The sequence below is a fragment of the Carcharodon carcharias genome, chromosome 11 (genome assembly GCF_017639515.1).
Source record: "Carcharodon carcharias isolate sCarCar2 chromosome 11, sCarCar2.pri, whole genome shotgun sequence".
Lineage (NCBI taxonomy): Eukaryota > Metazoa > Chordata > Chondrichthyes > Lamniformes > Lamnidae > Carcharodon > Carcharodon carcharias.
The window spans coordinates 104982284-105004079 of NC_054477.1; the positions used below are offsets into that span (position 1 = coordinate 104982284).

A 21796-nucleotide genomic window follows, 5' to 3' on the forward strand; every position below is an offset into this window, starting at 1 on the left:
GGAGATCAGCTTAAAACAACGAGGACAAAGTGGGAGATCAGTGTAACACAGCGAGGAGAACTGGGAGTTCAGTTTTAAACAGGGAGAAGAGCCGGGAGATCAGTTTGAAACAGCGAGGAGAGCCAGTTGTTCAGTTTAAAACAGGGAGGAGAGCCGGGAGATTAGATAGAAACAACGAGTGATAGTGGGAGATCAGGTTAAGACAGGGAGGAGAACTGGGAGATCAGTTTAAAACAGCGAAGAGAGCTGGGAGATCCTTTTGAAATAGCGAGGTGATAGTGGGTGATCAGTTTAAAACTGCGAGGAGAGCCGGGAGATCAGCTTACAACTGCGAGAAGAGCTGGGAGTTCACTTTAAAACAGCGAACAGAGCCAGCGGTTCAATTTAAAACAGTGAGGAGAGCTGGGAGATCATCTTAAAAAAAGGAGGAGAGAATGGGGGATCAGTTTTAAAAAGCAAGGAGAGCTGGGAGTTCATTTCAAAACAGAGAGAAGAGAGTGGGAGATCAGTTTAAAACAGTGATGACAGCTGGGTGATCAGTTTAAAAAGCGAGGATAGTCAGGAGTTTAATTTAAAACAGAGCAGAGAGCCAGTTGTTCAGTTTAAAACAGCAAGGAGAGCCGGGAGATCAGTTTGAAACAGCGAGAAGAGTTGGGGGATCAGTCTGAATCAGCGAGGAGAGCCAGGAGATTAGTTCGAAACAACGAGGTAATAGTGGGAGAGAGGGAGGAGAGCCGGGAGATCAGTTTAAAAAACGAAGAGAGCCAGGAGATCCTTTCAAAATAGCGGGGAAGTAGTGGGAGTTCAGTTTAAGCTGCGAGGAAAGCCAGGAGATCAGCTTAAAACAACGAGGATAGAGTTGGAGATCAGTTTAATACAGTGAGGAGAGCTGGGAGTTCAGTTCAAAACAGAGAGAGAGAGATGGAGATCAGTTTAAAACAGTGATGACAGCCGGGTGATCAGTTTAAAACAGCGAGGAGAGCCAGATGTTCAGTTTAAAACAAGAAGGAGTGCTGGTAGGTCAGTTTAACACAATGAAGAGAGCCGGGAGATCAAGTTAAAGCAGCGAAGAGAGACAGAAGTCCAGTTTAAAACAGCAAGGAGGGCCGGGAGATCAGTCTGAAACCGCTGGGAGATAGTGCGATATCAGTTTAAAACAGTGAGGAGTGCTGGGAGTTCAGTTTAAAGCAGGGAGGAGAGCCGGGAGATCAGTTTAAAACAGCGAGGAGAGCCGGAAAATTAGTTTATAACAGTGAGGAGAGCCAGGAGACCAGTTTAAAACAGCAAGGAGAGCCGGGAGGTCAATGTAAAACAGCAAAGGGAGCCAGGAGATCACTTCAAAACAGCGAACAGAGCCAGTTGTTCAGTTTAAAACAAGGAGGAGAGCCGGGGGATCAGTTTAAAACAAAGAGGAGAGCCGGGAGATCAAGTTAAAGCAGCGAGGAAAGACAGAAGTTCAGCTTAAAACAGCGAGGAGAGCCGGGAGTTCAGATTAAATCAGGGAGGAGAGCCAGTTGTTGAGTTTATAACGAGGAGAGCCGGGAGATCAGTTTAAAACAGCAAAAAGAGACGGGAGATCGGTTTAAAAAGCGAGGAGACCGGGAGATCAGTTTAAAACAGCAAAAAGAGACGGGAGATCGGTTTAAAAAGCGAGGAGACCGGGAGATCAGTTTAAAACAGCGAGGAGAGCCGGGAGATCAGTTCAAAACAGCGAAGAGAGCCGGGAGAGCAGTTTAAAACAGCGAAGAGAGCCGTGAGATCCTTTCGAAATAGCGAGGAAGTAGTGGGAGATCAGTTTAAAACTGCGAGGAGAGCCAGGAGATCAGCTTAAAACAACGAGAAGAGCCGGGAGATCAGCTTAAAACAACGAGGAGAGCTGGGAGATCAGCTTAAAATGAGGAGAGAGTGGGAGATCATTTTTAAACTGATTACCCGGCTGTCATCACTGTTTTAAACAGCAAGGACAGCCAGGAGTTTCATTTAAAACAGAGCGGAGAGCCAGTTGTTCAGTTTAAAACAGCAAGGAGAGCTGGGAGATCAGTTTGAAATTGCAAGGACAGAGTGGGAGATCAGTGTAACACAGCGAGGAGAGCAGGGAGTTCACTTTAAAACAGGGAGGAGAGCCGGCGATTCTGTTTAAAACAGCGAGGAGAGCCGGGAGATCAGTTTAAAACTGCGAAGGGAGCCAGGAGATCAGTTTAAAACAGTGAACAGAACTGGCGGCTCACTTTAAACCAGCAAGTAGAGCCAGGAGATCAACTTAAAGCAGGGAGGAGAGCCAGTTCTTGAGTTTATAACAGGGAGGAGAGCCGGAAGGTCAGTGTAAAACAGTGAAGGGAGCCAGGAGATCAGTTTAAATCAGCGAGGAGAGCCGGGAGATCAGTTTAAAACAGCGAAGAGAGCCGGGAGACCCTTTCGAAATAGCGAGTAAGTAGTGGGAGATCAGTTTAAAACTGCGAGGAGAGCCAGGAGATAAGCTTAAAACTGCAGGAGAGAGTGGAAGTTCAGTTTAAAACAGCAAGGAGAGCCGGGAGATCAGTTTAAAACAGCGAGGAGAGCCGGGAGTTCACTTTAAAACAGCGAGGAGAGCCAGCGATTCTGTTTAAAACAGCGAGGAGAGCGGGGAGATCAGTTTAAAACAGCGAGGAGAGCCGGGAGATCAGTTTAAAACAGCAAGGAGAGCCGGGAGACCAGTTTAAAACAACGAGGAGAGTCGGTTGTTCAGTTTAAAACAGCAAGGAGAGCCGGGATAAAAACAAGAACAAAAAACAGCGGATGCTGGAAATCCAAAACAAAAACAGAATTACCTGGAAAAACTCAGCAGGTCGGGCAGCATCGGCGGAGAAGAAAAAAGTTGACGTTTCGAGTCCTCATGACCCTTCGACAGAACTAGGTGAATCCCAGGAAGGGTTGAAATATAAGCTGGTTTAAGGTGGGGGGGGTGGTTTTGGGTGGAGAAGAGGGAGAGAAGTGGAGGGGGGTGGTGTGGTTGTAGGCAAAAGCAGTGATAGAAGCAGATCATCAAAAGATGTCACAGACGGCAGAACAAAAGGCTTTTGTTCTGCCGTCTGTGACATCTTTTGATGATCTGCTTGTATCACTGCTTTTGCCTACAACCACACCACCCCCCTCCACTTCTCTCCCTCTCCCCCCACTCAAAACCCCCCCGCCCCACCACCTTAAACCAGCTTATATTTCAACCCTTCCTGGGATTCACCTAGTTCTGTCGAAGGGTCATGAGGACTCGAAACGTCAACTCTTTTCTTCTCCACCGATGCTGCCGGACCTGCTGAGTTTTTCCAGGTAATTCTGTTTTTGTTAAGGAGAGCCGGGAGATCAGTTTGAAACAGCGAGGAAGCCGGGAGATCAGTTTGAAACAGCGAGAAGAGTCAGGGGATCAGTTTGAATCAGTGAGGAGAGCCAGGAGATTAGTTCGAAAGAACGAGGTGATAGTGGGAGATCAGTTTGAGACAGGGAGGAGAGCCGGGAGAGCAGTTTAAAACAGCGAAGAGAGCCGGGAGATCACTTTAAAAAGTGAGCAGAGCCAGGAGATCAGTTTAAAACAGCGAGGAGAGCCGGGAGATCAGCTTAAAACAACGAGGAGAGAGTGGGAGATCAGTTTAAAACAGCGAGGAGAGCCAGGAGATCAGTTTAAATCAGCGAGGAGAGCCAGGAGATCAGTTTAAAACAGCAAGGAGAGCCAGGAGATCCTTTCGAAACAGCGAGGACAGAGTGGGAGATCAGTGTAACACAGCGAGGAGAACAGGGAGTTCAGTTTAAAACAGGGAGAAGAGCCGGGAGAACAGTTTGAAACAGCGAGGAGAGCCAGTTGTTCAGTTTAAAACAAGGAGTGCCGGGAAGTCAGTTTAACACAATGAGGAGAGCTGGGAGATCAAGTTAAAGCAGCGAAGAGAGACAGAAGTTCAGTTTAAAACAGCAAGGAGGGCCGGGAGATCAGTCTGAAACCGCGGGGAGAAAGTGCAATATCAGTTTAAAACAGCGAGGAGTGCTGGGATTTCAGTTTAAAGCAGGGAGGAGAGCCAGGAGATCAGTTTAAAACAACAAGCAGAGCTGGGAGATGAGCTTAAAATGAGGAGAGAGTTGGAGATCAGTGTAAAACAGCGAGGAGAGCTGGGAGTTCAGCTCAAACCAGAGAGAGTGGGAGATCACTTTAAAACAGTGATGACAGCCAGCAGTTTCATTTAAAACACAGCAGAGAGTCAGTTGTTCAGTTTAAAACAAATAGGAGAGCCGGGAGATCAGTTTAAAACCGCGAGGACAGAGTGGGAGATCAGTGTAACACAGCGAGGAGAGCAAGGAGTTCACTTTAAAACAGGGAGGAGAGCCGGCGATTCTGTTTAAAACAGCGAAGTGAGCCGGGAGATCAGTTTAAAACTGCGAAGGGAGCCAGGAGATCACTTTAAAACAGCGAACAGAACCAGCGGTTCACTTTAAACCAGCGAGTAGAGCCAGGAGATCAACTTAAAGCAGGGAGGAGAGCCAGTTCTTGAGTTTATAAGAGGGAGGAAAGCCGGGAGTTCAGTGTAAAACAGTGAAGGGAGCCAGGAGATCACTTTTAAACAGCGAACAGAGCCGGCGGTTCTGTTTAAAACAGCGAGGAGAGCCGGGAGATCAGTTTAAAACAGCGAGGAGAGCTGGGAGATCACTTTAAAAAGTGAGCAGAGCCAGGAGACCAGTTCAAAACAGCAAGGAGAGCCGGGAGATCAGTGTAAAACAGCGAAGGGAGCCAAGAGATCATTTTAAAACAGCGAACAGAGCCAGTTGTTCAGTTTAAAACAAGGAGGAGAGCCGGGAGATCAGTTTAAAACAAAGAGGAGAGCCGGGAGATCAAGTTAAAGCAGCGAAGATAGACAGAAGTTCAGTTTAAAACAGCGAGGAGAGCCGGGAGTTCAGATTAAATCAGGGAGGAGAGCCAGTTGCTGAGGTTATAACGGGCAGAGCCGGGAGATCAGTTTAAAACAGCAAAAAGAGACGGGAGATCAGTTTAGAAAGCGAGGAGAATGGGAGATCAGTTTAAAACAGCGAGGAGAGACGGGGGATCAGTTTAAAACAACGAGGAGAGCCGGGGGATCAGTTTGAATCAGCAAGGAGAGCCAGGAGATTAGTTCGAAACAACGAGGTGATAGTGAGAGATCAGTTTGAGACAGGGAGGAGAGCTGGGAGATCAGTTTAAAACAGCAAAGAGAGCCGGGAGATCCTTTCAAAATAGCGGGGAAGTAGTGGGAGATCAGCTTAAACTGCGAGGAGAGCCAGGACATCAGCTTAAAAATATGAGGAGAGCCGGGAGATCAGCTTAAAACAACGAGGAGAGAGTTGGAGATCAGTTTAAAACAGCGAGGAGAGCTGGGAGTTCAGTTCAAAAGAGAGAGAGAGAGTTGGAGATCAGTTTAAAACAGTGATGACAGCTGCGTGATCAGTTTAAAACAGCGAGGACAGCCAGGAGTTTGATTTAAAACACAGCGGAGAGCCAGTTGTTCAGTTTAAAACAACAAGGAGAGCCGGGAGATCATTCTGAAACCGCGAGGACAGAGTGGGAGATCAGTGTAACACAGCGAGGAGAGCAGGGAGCTCAGTTTAAAACAAGGAGGAGAGCCGGCGATTCTGTTTAAAACAGCGAGGAGAGCCGGGAGATCAGTTTAAAACTGCGAAAGGAGCCAGGAGATCACTTTAAAACAGCGAACAGAACCGGCGGTTCACTTTAAACCAGCGAGTGGAGGCAGGAGATCAACTTAAAGCAGGGAGGAGAGCCGGTTCTTGAGTTTTTAACAGGGAGGAGAGCCGGGAGGTCAGTGTAAAACAGCGAGGAGAGCCGGGAGGTCAGTGTAGAACAGCGAAGGGAGCCACGAGATCACTTTTAAACAGCGAACAGAGCCGGCAGTTCTGTTTAAAACAGCGAGGAGAGCTGGGAGATCAGTTTAAAACAGCGAGGAGAGCTGGGAGATCACTTTAAAAAGTGAGCAGAGCCAGGAGATCAGTTTAAAACAGCGAGGAGAGCCGGGAGATCAGTTTAAAACAGCGAGGAGAGCCGGGAGATCAGTTTAAAACAGCGAGGAGAGCCGGGAGATCACTTTAAAACAGCGAGGAGAGCCGGGAGATCAGTTTAAAACAGCGAGGAGAGCTGGGAGATCACTTTAAAAAGTGAGCAGAGCCGGGAGATCAGCTTAAAACAACGAGGAGAGAGTGGGAGATCAGTTTAAAACAGCAAGGTGAGCCGGGAGACCAGTTCAAAACAACGAGGAGAGTCGGTTGTTCAATTTAAAACAGGGAGGAGAGCTGGGAGATGAGATAGAAACAACGAGGTGATAGTTGGAGATCAGTTTAAGACAGGGAGGAGAGTTGGGAGATCAGTTTAAAACAGCGAAGACAGCCGGGACATCCTTTCGAAATATCAAGGAAGTAGTGGGAGATCAGTTTAAAACTGCGAGGAAAGCGGGGAGATCAGTTTAAAACAGCAAGGAGAGCGGGGAGATCAGTTTAAAACAGCAAGGAGAGCCGGGAGACCTGTTTAAAACAACGAGGAGAGTCGGTTGTTCAATTTAAAACAGGAAGGAGAGCTGGGAGATTAGATAGAAATAACGAGGTGATAGTGGGAGATCAGCTTAAGACAGGGAGGAGAGCCCGGAGATCAGTTTACCACAGCGAGGAGTGCCAGGACTTCAGTTTAAAGCAGGGAGGAGAGCCAGTTGTTCAGTTTAAAACAGCGAGGAGAGGCAGGAGGTCAGGTTAAAAAAGCGAAGAGAGCAGGGAGATCCTTTCGAAATAGCGAGGAGGTAGTGGGAGATTAGTTTAAAACTGCGAGCAGAGCCGGGAGATCAGCTTAAAACAACGAGGAAATAGTGGTAGATCAGCTGACAACTGCGAGGAGAGAGTGGGAGTTCAGTTCAAAACAGAGAGGTGAGAGAGAGAGATCAGTTTGAAACAGCGAGGAGAGAGTGGGAGTTCAGTTTAAAACAGCGAGGAAAGCCTGGACTTCAGTTTAAAACAGGGAGGAGAGCAGGGAGTTCAGTTCAAAACAGCGAGGAGAGCCGGGAGATCAGTTTAAAACAGCAAGGAGGGCCGTGAGTTTACTTTAAAACAGCGAGAAGAGACGGGAGATCAGTTTAAAACAGCGAGGAGAGTGGGAGATCAGTTTAGAAAGCGAGGAGAGCGGGAGATCAGTTTAAAACAGCAAGGATGGTCGTGAGTTTACTTTAAAACAGCGAGAAGAGACGGGAGATCAGTTTAACACAGCGAGGAGAGCCGGGAAATCAGTTTGAAACAGCGAGGTGAGCCAGTTGTTCAATTTAAAACAGGGAGGAGAGCCGGGAGATCAGCTTAAAACAGCGAGGAGAGCCGGGAGGACAGTGTAAAACAGCGAGGAGAGCGGTTGTTGAATTTAAAACAGGTAGGAGAGCCGGGAGTTCACTTTAAAACAGCAAACAGAGCCAGCGGTTCAGTTTAAAACAGCAAGGAGAGCCGGGAGATCAGTTTAAATTGGGAGGAGAGCCGGTGGTTCAGTTTAATACAGTGAGGAGAGCCGGGAGATCAGTTTAAATTGGGAGGAGAGCCGGTGGTTCAGTTTAATACAGTGAGGAGAGCCGGGAGATCATCTTAAAAAAACGAGGAGACAATGGGGGATCAGTTTAAAACAGCAAGGAGAGCTGGGAGTTCATTTCAAAACAGAGAGAAGAGAGTGGAAGATCAGTTTAAAACCGTGATGACAGCTGGGTGATCAGTTTAAAACAGCAAGGATTGCCAGGAGTTTAATTTAAAATAGAGCAGAGAGCCACTTGTTCAGTTTAAAACAGCAAGGAGAGCCGGGAGATCAGTTTGAAACAGCGAGAAGAGTCGGAGGATCAGTTTGAATCAGCGAGGAGAGCCAGGAGATTAGTTCGAAACAACGAGGTGATAGTGGGAGATCAGTTTGAGACAGGGAGGAGAGCCGGGAGATCAGATTAAAACAGCAAGGAGAGCCAGGAGATCAGTTTGAAACAACGAGGAGAGCCGGGAGATCAGTTTGAAACAGTGAGGAGAGAGAGGGAGTTCAGTTCAAACAGCGAGGAGAGCCGGCAGATCAGTTTAAAACAAGGAGAGCCAGGAGATCAGTTCAAAACAGTGAGGAGAGTTGGGGGGTCAGTTTACAACAGTGCTGAAAACCAGGTGCTCACTTTAAAACAGCGAGGAGGACCGGGAGATCAGTTTTAAATATTGAGGAGAGACAGTCAGTTTAAAAAAGCGAGGAGAGAGCGGGGGGTTAGTTTAAAACAGCGTGGAGAGCCGGGCTATCAATTTAAAACACAGAAGACAGCCAGGAGGTCCATTTAAAGCAGGGAGGAGAGCCGGGAGATCAGTTTGAAACAGCGAAGAAAGCCGGGAGATCAGTTTGAAACCATGAGGAGAGAGTGGGAGATTAGTGTAAAACAACGAGGAGAGCAGGGAGTTCAGTTTAAAGACGGGGGGGAGAGTCGGTTGTTTAGTTTAAAACAGCGAGGAGAGCCTGGATATAAATTTAAAACAGCGAGCAGAGCAGATCAGTTTAAAGCAGAGGGGAGAGCCGGTTGTTCAAATTAAAGCTGGGAGAAGAGCCAGGAGGTCAGTTTAAAACAGCGAGAAGAGCCAGTAGATCAGTTCAAAACAGCAAGGAGAGTCGGTTGCTCAGTTTAAAACAGTGAGGAGAGCCTGGATATAAGTTTAAAACAGCGAGAAGAGTCAGGAGATCAGTTTTAGAGGGGAGAGCCGGTTGCTCAGTTTAAAACACGGAGAAAAGTCAGATGATCAGTTTAACACAGCGAAGAGAGCCGGGAGATCAGTTTGAAACAGTGAGGAGAGAGTGGGAGTTCAGTTCAAACAGTGAGGAGAGACAGGAGATCAGTTTAAAACAGAGAGGAGAGCCGGGAGTTCAGCTTAAAACAGTGAGGAGAGCTGGGAGTTCAGTTCATAACAGCAAGGAGAGAGTGGGAGATCAGTTTAAAACAGCAAGGAGGGCTGGGAGTTTAATTTAAAACAGCAAGCAGAGCCGGGAGTTCAGTTTAAAACAGAGAGGAGAGCCGGGAGATCAGCTGAAAACAGTGAGGAGAGTTGGGGGGTCACTTTACAACAGTGCTGAAAACCAGGTGCTCACTTTAAAACAGCGAGGAGGGCCGGGAGATCAGTTTTAAATATTGAGGACAGAGAGTCAGTTTAAAAAAGCGAGGAGAGAGCAAGGGATCAGTTTAAAACATTGAGGAGAGCCGGGCGATCAATTTAAAACACAGAGGACAGCCGGGAGGTCAGTTTAAAACAGCGAGGAGAGCCGGGAGGTCCATTTAAAGCAGGGAGGAGAGCCGGGAGTTCAGTTCAAAGCAGGGAGGAGAGCCGGTTGTTCAGTTTAAAACAGGGAGGAGAGCCTGCAGACTGGTTTAAAACAGAAAGGAGAGCCAGGAGATCACTTTAAGACAGCGAGGAGAGCCCGGAGATCACCTTAAAACAGAGAGGAGAGCCAGGAGTTCAGTTTATAACAGCCTGCACAGAGCGGGAGGTAACTTTAAAACAGTCTAGAGAGCCAGGAGATCAGTTTAAAAGAGCGATGAGTGGGGAGATTAGTTTAAAACAGGGAAGAGAGCCAGTTGCTCAGTCTAAAACAGGGAGAAGAGACGTGAGATCAGTTTGAAACAGAGGGGAGAGCTGGCAGATCAGTTTAAAACAGGGAGGAGAGCTGGGAGATCAGTTTGAAACAGCAAGGAGAGTTGGAGGGTCTGTCTGCAACAGTGCTGACAGCCAGGAGATCACTTTAAAACAGCAAGGCGGTCCGGGAGAAACATTGAGGAGAGAAAGTCAGTTTACAAAAGCGAGGAGAGAGCGGGGGTCAGTTTAAAACAGCGAGGAGAGCCAGGAGATCAGTTTAAAACAGTGAGGAGAGAGTGGGAGGTCAGTTTAAAAAAGCGAGGAAAGAGCTGGGGGGTCAATTTAAAACAGCAAGGAGAGCCGGGAGATCAGTTTAAAATAGCGAGGAGAGCCAGGAGATCAATTTGAAACAGCGAGGAAAGCCGGGTGTTCAGTTTAAAGCAGGGAAGAGTGCCGGTTGTTCAGTTTAAAACAGGGAGAAGAGCTGGGAGATCAGTTTAAAACAGCAAGGAGAGAGCAGGAGGTCACTTTAAAACAGCGAGGAGAGCCAGGAGATCAGTTTAAAACAGCTAAGAGAGCCGGGAGATCAGTTTGAAACAGTGAAGAGAGAGTGGGAGTTCAGTTCAAACCATAGAGGAGAGCTGGCAGATCACTTTAAAACAGAGATGAGAGCCGGGAGATCAAGTTAAAACAGCGAGGAGAGCCAGGAGTTCAGTTTAAAACAGCAAGGAGAGAGCGGGAGGTCACTTTAAAACAGTCTGGAGAGCCAGGACGTCAGTTTAAAACAGCAAGGAGAGCTGGGAGATCTGTTTGAAACAGCGAGGAAAGAGCGGGAGATCAGTTTATAACAACGAGGAGAGCCGGGCGATCAATTTAAAATAGTGAGGACAGCCGGGAGGTAAGTTTAAAACAGCGAGGGGAGCCAGGAGATCAGTTTAGAACAGCAAGGAGAGCCAGGGGATCAGTTTAAAACAACAAAGAGAGTGGGGAAATCTGTTTAAAACAGCGAGGAGAGGCAGGAGTTCTGTTCAAAACAGCGACAAGCGCCTTTAAAACAGGGAGGAGAGCCGGTTGTTCAGTTTAAAAAGAGAGGAGAGCCGGGAGATCAGTTTGAATCAGTGAGGAGAGCCGGGAGATCTGATTGAATCAGCGAGGAGTGCCGGGAGGTCAGTTTAAAACAGGGAAGAGAGCTGGGGGATCAATTTAAAACAGCGAGGAGAGCCAGGAGATCAGTTTAAAACGAGGAGAGCCGGGAGATCAGTTTAAGACAAGGAGGAGAGCCGGGAAATCTGTTTAAAACAGCGAGGAGAGGCAGGAGTTCTGTTCAAAACAGCGACGAGTGCCGGGAGATCAGTTTAAAACAGCGAGGATAACCGGGTGTCAGTTTAAAATAGCGAGGAAAGCCGGGAAGTCAATTTAAAATAGCGAGGAGAGGCAGGAGATCAGTTTGAAACAGTGAGGAGAGCCAGGAGTTCAGCTTAAAATAGCGAGGAGAGCCGGGAGATCAGTTTAAAACAGCGATGAAGGCCGGGAGATGAGTTTAAAACAGTGAGGAGAGCCTCGGTATCTCTTAAGTGTCTCTTTTAATTGGCCAAGTGGTTTAAATCAGGAGATGTTATTACAGCTGAAGAGTACAGTTAAGGAGTTCATTTTTAAAATAGTTAACATCCAAATTAATTAATTGAATAGAATAGAGATGGCTGGGCAAAAGATGTGTTGCAGCTGTAATATGTGGGTGGACGTTGGTGCAATCCATGGTGACCACATCTGCAGCAAGTGTTGGCTGCCTGAGGACCTTCGGTTCGGAGTTGATGAGCTGCACTCCTAGCTGCGGACAGTGCAACACATCAGGGAAGGGGAGAGTTACCTGGACACTGTTTCAGGAGACAGTCACAGCCCTTAGATTAAATTTGGAGGTGAACAGGGACAAGAGGGCGTGTCTGTGAGGCAGGTATGGATCCAGAATTTAGCTGTGGAGGAGCCTCAGCCAGTTCCCTTGTCTGGTAGGTACGAGGTTCTTGCTCCCGATGTGGACGAGGGAGGATGAGTCAACTGCCTACAGCACCATGGTACACAGCACCATTCAAATTGGGGAGAAAAGAGAAATGACGTAGTAATAGGGGTAGCATAGTTAGGGGAATAGATACTGTTTCTGCAGCAAAGACAGAGATTCCCAAAGGCTGTGTTGCCTTCCTGGTGCCAAGGTTAAGGACAGCACTTCTGGGCTGGAAAAGAACTTGGAGTGGGAGGGGAAGGATCCAGTTGTCATGGTCCACATAGGTACCAACGACATAGGTAGGACTAGGAAAATGGTTCTGCTATGAGTAGCTCAGGGCTAAATTAAAAAGCAGAACCGCAAGGGTAATAATCTCTGGATTACTACCTGTGCCATGTGCAAATTGGGGTAGGGTAGATAAGATTAGAGAGGTAAATTCGAGGCTTAAAGATTGGTGTGAGAGAAATGGGCTCTGATTCATGGGGCACTGGCACCAGTACACGGGAAGGAGAGAGCTGTTCCATTGGGACGGGCTTCATTTGAACCATGCTGGGACCAGTGTCCTGGCGAATCGATTCATTAGGCTTGTAGATAGGATTTTAAACTAATTAGCGGGGGGAGAGTTCAATTGAAGGGGAGTTTAAAAAATCAAAAAGAAACAAGACAGCAGAGGTGCAGGGTAGTGAAGAGGTGAACAATAATCAGACTGTGACAGGAAGCAGAAATTAGAACCAGAATAAGTAATCATGGTAAAAAGCCAAAGTTAAAGGCTCTTTATCTGAATGTACGAAGCATTTGCAGCAAGATAGATGAGTTGACAGCACAAATAAAAATAAATGAGTATGACTTGACAGCTATTACAGAGATGTGGTTGCAGGGTGACCAAGACTGGAAACTGAATATTCAAGGGTATTCGACATTCCAGAAAAATAGGCAAAAAGGAAAAGGAGTTGGGGTAGCTTTGCAGGAAGGTATCAGTGCGGTGGTGAGTAGTGATATAGGTGCAATAGATCGTGATGTGGAATCAGTTTGGGTGGACATAAGGTATAGCAAGGGGAAGAAGTCACGAGTAGAGTTGCCTCACTGTAGGATAAAGTATAAATCAGGAAATAATTGAGGCATGTAAGAAAAGCACTACAATTGTCATAGGTGATTTTAATCTGCATATTGACTGGACACATCAAATTGACAAGGGTAACTTGGAAGATGAATTTGTAGAGTGCATTAGGGATTGTTTCTTAGAGCAATACATTGCAGAACCTACCTGAGAACAGGCTATTTTAGATCTAGTAATGTGTAATGAGGTGGGATTAATAGGAGATATTGTAGTTAAGGGGGTAGCGATCACAACATGGTACAATTTCAAATTCAGTTTGAGGGCGAGCAACTTGGATCTCAAACCAGTGTCCTCATCTTAACTAAGGTCAATTACCCAGGGGTATGAAGAAAGAGTTGCCTAAAGCGGGCTTGGAAAATAAACTAAGGGAAATGTCAGTGGATGAGCAGCGGCAGACATTTACGCAGATATTTCATAACGCTCAGCAAAAATTTATCCCATCAAAAAGGACTCGATGAGAAGGATGAACCACCCGTGGTTAACAAAGGCGGTCAAGGAGAGTATCCAATCAAAAAGTAAGGCAAACAAATCGGCGAAAACGAGTGGTAGGCCAGAGGATTGGGATTTTTTTTTTAGGAACCAGCAGTGGATGACTAAAGAGCAAATAAAGAGGGAGAAAATTGATTATGAAAGTAAATTGGCAAGAAATATGAAAACAATCAGCAAGAGCTTCCACGTGTATATATAAAGAAAAAGAGTGGCTAAAGTGAGCGTGAGGCCCTTGGAGGATGTGACTGGGGAACAGGGAAATGGCAAATAATTTAAACCAATATTTTGCATCAGTCTTCATGGTGGAGGACAATATAAACATCCCAAAGATATCAGATAAGCAAGGAGCTAATGGGAGGAAAGATCTTGTAACAGTCTCTATCAAGAGGGACAAAGTATTTGACAAACTAATGGGACTAAAGACATTCAAGTCGCCAGGGCCTGATGGCCTCCATCCAAGGGTTTTAAAGGAAGTGGCTGCAGAGATAGTGGAGTCATTGATCGAAATAATTTAAGACTCACTGGATTCCAGGAGGCTCCCAGCGGATTGGAAAACCGCTAATTTGATGCCCCTGTTCAAGAAGGGAGGGAGACAGAAAGCAGGAAACTATAGGCCAGTCAGCCTAACATCTGTCACTGGGAAAATGCTAGACTCCAGTATTAAGGAAGAAATAGCAGGACATTTAAAAAAGCTTAACGCAATCAAACAGAGTCAACATGGTTTTGTGAAAGGGAAATCGTGTTTGACAAATTTGCGAGAGTTCTTTGAGGATATAACAAGCAAAATTGACAAAGGGGTCGGGTAGTTGTAGTGTATTTCGATTTCCAGGAGGCATTCGATAAGTTGCCACATAAAAGGTAATTGCACAAGATAGGAACTCACAGTAATAGGGGTAATCTATTAGCATGGATTGAGGATTGGTTAACACACATAAGACAGTCAAGATTAATGAGTCTTTACCAGGGTGCTATGACAGAACTAGTGGAGTGCCACAAGGATCCTAGAGCCTCAATTATTTACTATGGGAAGAATTTTCCCGTGTCGGGGGGAAGTGCAGGAGCGGGCACAGGCAGGCGCGCCTCCAATCGGTGCCCCCGATCAGAGCCAGGGGCCTTCATGACATCCGCCAGGAAGCGCTATGCACTCCCTGTGCGGGCAGGTGCGGGGGGATTCCCTCAGCCAGGAGTGCGCTTTTTCACGAATACATGCAGGAGAGCGCACTGATCTCCTTGAGGCTAAGTGCTGCCTCAGGGAGATTGGCTCAGAATTAAAACTTTAAAGTAAACGCTTAAAAAATTTCCCTGACATGTCCCCTCATGTGATATTGTTACATGAGTTGGGACATGTCTCAAACCTTCATTAAATACTTAAAAACCCTCGTCCCACCCGTGGATGAGGTTTCATGCTTTTTCTTAAGCCTGCCAGGGCTCCCAGCCTGCCCGCCAACCTTAAGTTGGCTGGGCAGCCCTGTCAATTACCTAAATTGTTTTATTAATGGCCTCAATAGGCCATTGCCAGGTCGGCGGGCGCACAGCTGACTCAGCTGCGCCCCCGCCGACCTGAAAATGGAAATGAGGCGGGGTGACGTCAGGCGTTCCACCCAATATCATCCCACATCATGTTACGTGTCGGCAAGCAGGCCCCGCTCACCAACCCAAAGATCCTGCCCTATGTATATTAATGACTTGTAGTTGCGGGCAGAGTGTAACATATCCAAATTTGCTGACGATATGAAAATAGGTAGGAGGGCATGTTATGATGGTGCCATAAGAAATCTGCAAGGGGATATAGATAGGTTGAGTGAGCGGGCACAAACTTGGCAGATGGAGTTTAATGCAGGGAAGTGTGGGGTCATGCACTTTGGTAGGAAAAATCAAAAGACAGACTATTATTTAAATGGAGAGAGACTCCAAAAAAGTGCAGCACAAAGGGATCTGGGTGTTCTTTCGCATGAAACACAAAAAGTTAACATGCAGGTGCAGCAAGTAATTAAGAAGGCAAATGGAATTTTGGCCTGTGTTGCTAAGGGTTTGAGTTTAAAAATGGGGAAATCTTGTTACAATTGTACAGGGTATTGGTGAGGCTGCACCTGGAGTACTGTATACAGTTTTGGTCCCCATATTTAAGAAAGGATATACTGGCATTGGAGGCAGTTCAAAAGAGATTCATTCAGCTGATTCCTGGGATAAAGACGGTGGCTTATAAAAAACAGCTGAACAGGTTAGGCCTTTATTCATTAGAGTTTAGAAGAATGAGAGTTGGTCTTATTGAAATGTAAAAGGGGGCTTGACAGGGTAGACGTTGAGAAGATGTTTCCACTAGTGGGGGAATCTCAAACTAGGGGACATAGTTACAGAATAAGGGGACACACATTTAAAACTGAGATGCGAAGGAATTTCTTCTCTCAGGGGGTAGTAAATGTCTGGAGTTCTCTACCCCAGAGAGTTGTGGAGGCTAGATCGCTGAAAGTATTTAAAGAGGAAGTAGATAGATTTTTGAAATATCAGGGAGTTGAGGGCTATGAGGAGCTGGCACGAAAGAAGAGTTGAGGCCTGGGGCAGATCAACCATGATCTTATTGAATGGTGGGCCAGGCTTGAGGGGCTGAATGGCCTCCTGCTCCTATTTCTTATGTTTTTATCTAATGCACTGCTTTATATTACCAATCAGCTGATGAGACAAGGTAAGAGTTAAGATTATATATATATCAAAAGGGAATTCAAAGTACACTGTATTTGAATTTTTATTTGTCTCAGCTAAAAAAAAATTATTTTTTAATTTTCATTATTGTATAGTGGTGGTTCATTTTGGAATGCATTTCCACAGCTTAAAAACATGCTTTCTCGTTAAGTAATCTTTAAAGTCGCTTCTCTGAAATAGAGTTTTTGTATAATTCCTAACCTGTACCAGTCAAATTACATTAGGTATCCATCTAAACTCACCACCCACCCCCCCGCCACCCACCTTTTTTAAATTGTGTTTTCTTTGTATTTTGTCTGTTTCTTACGTCTTTAAGGAGCTATTACTGAGCAACTTTGCTGGCTCGCTGGACAGGAAAGAGCTTGTTTTTAAAAAGACACAAAATTCTAGAGAGTTCGGACAGATTGACATATTTATACTAAATTAAAGATCTCTACTGAACTCGAGTTGCAGCAATATCATAAACAACAATGACAAAGAAGCCAGAATAGAAAAGGCATCTGTTGTGCATACCGATAGTTATCTCTACGCCTGCACTCCCAAATTTTGTAGTCAGGCGTATGCATCCTTCAATTTGTTTCCGACAGAATATTGAAAATTTTAGCAAATCTCTAAAGATGATAAGCCAGAATACAAAGCCCATGTACTGGCAGGTCTCAAGTATCAAAATGTACTCTATCAGCCTTTATCCTGCACATCTCAATATATGTAAGAGGGAAAAGATATTTTAGTTTGTGAATAGCTCACAATTCCTTCACTCGTAGTGTCTTTAATAAAAAAATCTCACTGAGTTACACAGCCCAAGGGTTTTCCTAGAAGTCAGAGCTAGCTGCGTTCTTCAGTTACTCTGTGTAGAATACCTGCCATACTCTTATGAAAGCTGTTTATTATTGGAAATTCTGTTCAACTTGCCCTTGAGGATACCACCTACTTTCTCCTTTGGGAAGTCTGTCTACCTTAAAACATTGGGTGAAAAAATCCTCACAGTGACCCATTAAATATCAAAAGGTAACTGCTCTATCTTAGACTTGATGGGAGACACAATTTCTCTTTCCAAATGTTACATTTTCATGTTGCTTTTTCAACAGTCCCACTGCCTCAGGTGTTTTTTTTTTAACAATGTTCAATTATAGTTGCACAAAAAACTTATTTTTTGTTGCCTATTTGAAAAAGCAAGAATGCCAAGTCAATTTCTAGGCACAGTTGAGAAAAAGTAAAATTACATCTTTGTTCTGTCCAAGCAATTTAATACTGGCAAAAACAAAAAACTGCGGATGCTGGAAATCCAAAACAAAAACAGAATTACCTGGAAAAACTCAGCAGGTCTGGCAGCATCGGCGGAGAAGAAAAAAGTTGACGTTTCAAGTCCTCATGACCCTTCAACAGGACTCGAAACGTCAACTCTTTTCTTCTCCGCCGATGCTGCCAGACCTGCTGAGTTTTTCCAGGTAATTCTGTTTTTGTTTAATACTGGCGACATTACTCTGCTCAACAAAATGGCTTCACAATGATGTCTTAGCACAGTAGGAATTAATTTATGTTGTTTTTCAGGCCTGAGTTAGGCATGCAAGCACCAGAGGCTGGAGACCTAAGACTCGCCCCAAATTGGGCCTCAGGCTTCATCTGAATAATTCTGGTGAGCCACAGATGCTGATTGGGCAACCAGAGTCAGCTGGCTGGAACACAAGCAATGACCGTCAGTTATTTCCAGTTGGGGGCTGGAAGAAGGCGGAGAGATGAAAGGGAGGTGGGCGAGCTCAAGCAGGTACTGTAGTATCCCATAGTACTGTTGTGGAGCAGTGAGTTACACAAGGGAAATTTCTTTTGTTGGCAGCTTTTTATGGACCATTAGTTTGTTTGTACATGAAAAAAATGTGCAAACTTCTGAGAGGAATCTTGAAACGAACAGCTGGCCCCTTATTAACATATGCAAGGGACCTGTCACCTGTTTCAGGCAGCCTCCAGGAATGTCTGAATATTGCCAATGCTAATATGGCCCTGGATGTAATTCAGGCACTCATCATGCAAGACATGGTCTTGCAAAGTTGGATATTTCTGCCCCTATTCTGACAAAAAGTTGTTGTGCAACATTGCCTAATTTCTACTCCACCATTTAGTTACATGCCATATACTGGAGAAGAGTTATTTTTATTTAAAAATTCATGTATCAATGTAACATCCAAGGGTATATACAAAAAAATTACACTTCACTGCTTTGGAAAACAAGAGTGTGCATTAGGTACCAACCAACGGGGGTCTGCACATCTGGCAGGAATTCCAAACTGTTACCCGCAGGAAATCCCGCTAATTTCTGTGCCCAAATTCCTAATTGTGCTCTGGGTCCACAAAGCTCCACAATCGAAGTGCGAATTTGCAAAATCTACCTGCCAGCTCTTTTAATTGCAAACTTAAAATAGGTTCCAATGGAACAAAGCGAGCAATTTTTGAAGCAGGAATGATAAAGAAAAGTCATCTGCTCAGCATTACTATTTTCAGTGGATCCTTTCTCCACTGCCCACAATAAAAGTAATCTGTCTCTGCCACATTTTTAATAGGGAATGAAACATCAAAAATCCTCTTCAAAAATGTTCAGTACGGCTTGGAGTTTTTTGCTCAAGTCATTACAGCTTTAACTAACCTTGTTCAGGGACTGGGGGTTTGGTTGTTGCAGATTTTATCTTGAGTGCGTCCTTGGCAGACATGTCACAGCAGGAGCCTTTATTAGTGTCCTGATCGCTGTCAGCTTGGTCACTGTCTCCGTGTCCACTGTCCCTCAAACTAACTCTCTCTGGATCTTTGAACGTGGAATTACTGAAACAAAAGACACCACTGTTCATCACCACATCAATTTTGAGTAATTTGGTCTGACTGAGCAATGCAGACAGGAATGCAAATGCAATGGCTGAGCAAGACATTTAACAGGACTTACCTTTGAACAAACTGCTGCCTGCTGCCCATGTAATTGGGCTCTGTGGGAAAATTGTCTGTCTGTGAAGAATAGATGAAGAAATTTAAGTACATTGGAACATATTAAAATCTCCTAGAGTGAAACAAAATTTCCTAGAGGAAGATGACTAATAATTCATACATTTCTTTTTATCTTTAGAATTGTCCACTACAATTTCCTTGAAAAAGCCCCAACATCTATAATTGATTATCCAAAACAAATAGATTACTATAGGGCAAGAATTTTGCTGGTTTAAACAGTGAAACTATTAAAAATAAAATATCTCTTTATTCTGTTGAATTTGAATTCAAGCGCAGATGAAATGAAGGAGAGACCTTAGTTCTCCCTCAGCATCAAGCAATTCTGGGTGTGGTTTTCAGTTCATCATTTTTATCACCTTACGTTCATTGTTGCATTAGATTAGTTTCATAAGCTGTTATATAATTCACAGAATTGCAATGACAGCTTTTCCTTCTAAACAAAGAAGGGTTTAATTTCCCTGGTAGAATTCTGGCTAACATGCTTGTGTCAAGTTTCCCTGTGAATTATTTCAGGGTATATAAAATAATTAGATGAATGACTGTGTTTAGAATAACACACAAAGAATGAAGTATGAATATGTTAGGCAGTGCTGAGAGGAGGTTCAGCTCACTAGGTAATCTTTGAACTTTCAAAGACGTCATGTTTTATGTTAAACAAGTGTAAAATCCCCCAGTCAATTTTAGAAGTAGAAAACTCTTAAAACAGAATTGCAAGGGACTAAATAACCATGCAAAATTCTTGCCTCTAATGTAGTGTTAGAAAAGATTAAGAGGTTGCATATCTTTTAGAGTAAAATACCAATGCAAAGGTTAATAAAACATACCATTTTATTTGTTTTCAACATTAATAGATATTTGTTCTTCGGCAGATTATTCTAAGGAACGATTTTTACCAAGTGAAAAAATATGAGTTTTTAAATACGCTATAATTAGATATCTCAAATAGCTGGTTTATTTATGGAATTAAGAAATTATTCATACAATACTATGACATTTGGACACTTGTTTTTGGTCTAAGCCTATGTACACTGAGTAATAATCAGGTTATTGGACATTTATATAAGTGCACTACAAGCACAATTTGGATTTGCAGGTCAGTACCAACCACCCTATATGTAAACAATGCTGAATTTAACCATTAAGCATTTAAGTAATGCATGTTCACACAAATTAACATTCTAATCTCTGTCACTAAATCTTAGTTATACTGATTGCTGGACAACAAAGCGTATACAAATCTTGTTATTTCTACAGACACAGTACTAATCACGGTACTGCATTTGACACATGGTTATTTTCTTTCCACTTGTAAATGTTATCCTCTGGGCTAACTTTCCAGGAAGGAAGGTGCACAAAAATTAACTATCAGATGCACAGTTAATCAGTTTATAGCACACCACTGGCCTAGTGAATCTTAGGTGCATCTGAAGTCCAGGAATGCCATGAGTCATGCTCTGCCTGTACATGTGAAGGCCATACTAGTATTAGCTAGCTTTTGCCTTGTGTTCATCACAGATGGAGGGAATCTTCTGACACTAGTTATCCATCAATATCATATTGTGTTCTCAGGTATTAGATTCCCATGCCATGAGATCCTTGTGACAACAAGAAGTCAAACAGGAGCTTTAGTAAATAGTAGTCTTTCCAATTGTTCCAAACTTTATTTATCACATAACAGCGATCTCTTCTTCCTAGAATGAGCCAAGAGATTGCAGGTAATCTGTGGTGGAATCTGCAGTGCCATGTGTAAAATTATAGCTCCAATCGAACTTTATGCCTAATAGTGTTTCAGCTCTTGCTGGGCAGATGATAATTTCTTTGTTAGGCTGCACTAAAATGGTGCAGCGTCATACCTTTATCTTGCCACAATTATTAAGTGTCAATGCTTAACCTCAAATTCACCAGTCAGGGAAATTTTTTTACCAAATCTTCTCTTTCCTGGGGATAATTTAAAGTAGGCATCTGAAAACTGGAACTCTCCGCTGCACAAAATGCTCAGACTATTGGAACTTTCAACACCGAGCTATGCGTTTTGTTAGGACAGGATATCATAGGGTATGGAACAAATGCAGTTGCTATGCAAATCAGCCATGATCTTACTGCATAGTAGAGCAGTTGAGGAGCTGAATGGCTTCCTCCTATTCCTGATGTTCCTATGTTTCTAGGCACAACAGAGAAAATAGTCCTGAGAGATCTCATAAATGTACCATATCCAATTTTCCAGCTTTTTTTCTCCTGAGCTGATCCATTAATTGTTTATATTGTACTAGTTTTTTAGGTTTCTTGTTTGCGACATGCAAAAATGGTCCTGTTCTAAACTAGCTGTAATGAGCCAGGACATGATCTTGTTCACCATTCAAAATACCCTATTTAAAGAGGGCGACGGAACAAACTAACAGATACGCAAAGAGGTAAATCTCCTCAGTTCAATGTCTCATCTTTCCTTTTGCAAGCTTTGCAACAGAAGCTTCAACAGTGCACATAAACCACCCAGTTTGAAACACATATTATTTGTACATCAATTCTCCTGTTCAGTAATTTCCTTTTCTCAGTTAAACAATAGATATTTTGGCAACATGCTTTCTCAGTAGCGATCCAGAAATCAGAATTCTTTGCAAGTCCACCCACAGCTTTAGAAAATCTACTGAAAGCTATGGACTAATAAAGATCCGTGCCACACTGTAAATTCATCCAGTATATCAGGTACTGAAGTCTGTATGAGCTAGTTTGAAAATCCAGCTAAATGTGAACTCACATTTGAAGAAAAAACTGGAATTATTGAAACCTTTTCTAAACAATTACATTCTAGTGAGAACTCTCAGTTTTTTGTTTGTTTTGTGTGCAATATTGTTAAGATAATCCAAGATTAGTCGAGTTAAATTAATTTCAGGCAATAAGGTCCA

The 21796-nt window shown here is 44.1% G+C and overlaps 1 protein-coding gene across 2 annotated transcripts in view; it reads right to left on the reverse strand.

The window, feature by feature from the left end:
- Window positions 1-21796, reverse strand: part of pcdh17 (protocadherin 17) — a 256202-nt gene that overhangs the window by 204950 nt on the left and 29456 nt on the right. For both annotated transcript variants that reach the window (XM_041199813.1, XM_041199814.1), the window contains exons 2-3: window positions 18835-18893; window positions 18544-18716 (exon numbers count right to left, since the gene is read on the reverse strand). In XM_041199813.1, coding sequence (XP_041055747.1) covers window positions 18544-18716; window positions 18835-18893 — 232 coding nt within the window. The remainder of the gene's footprint in view (window positions 1-18543; window positions 18717-18834; window positions 18894-21796) is intronic.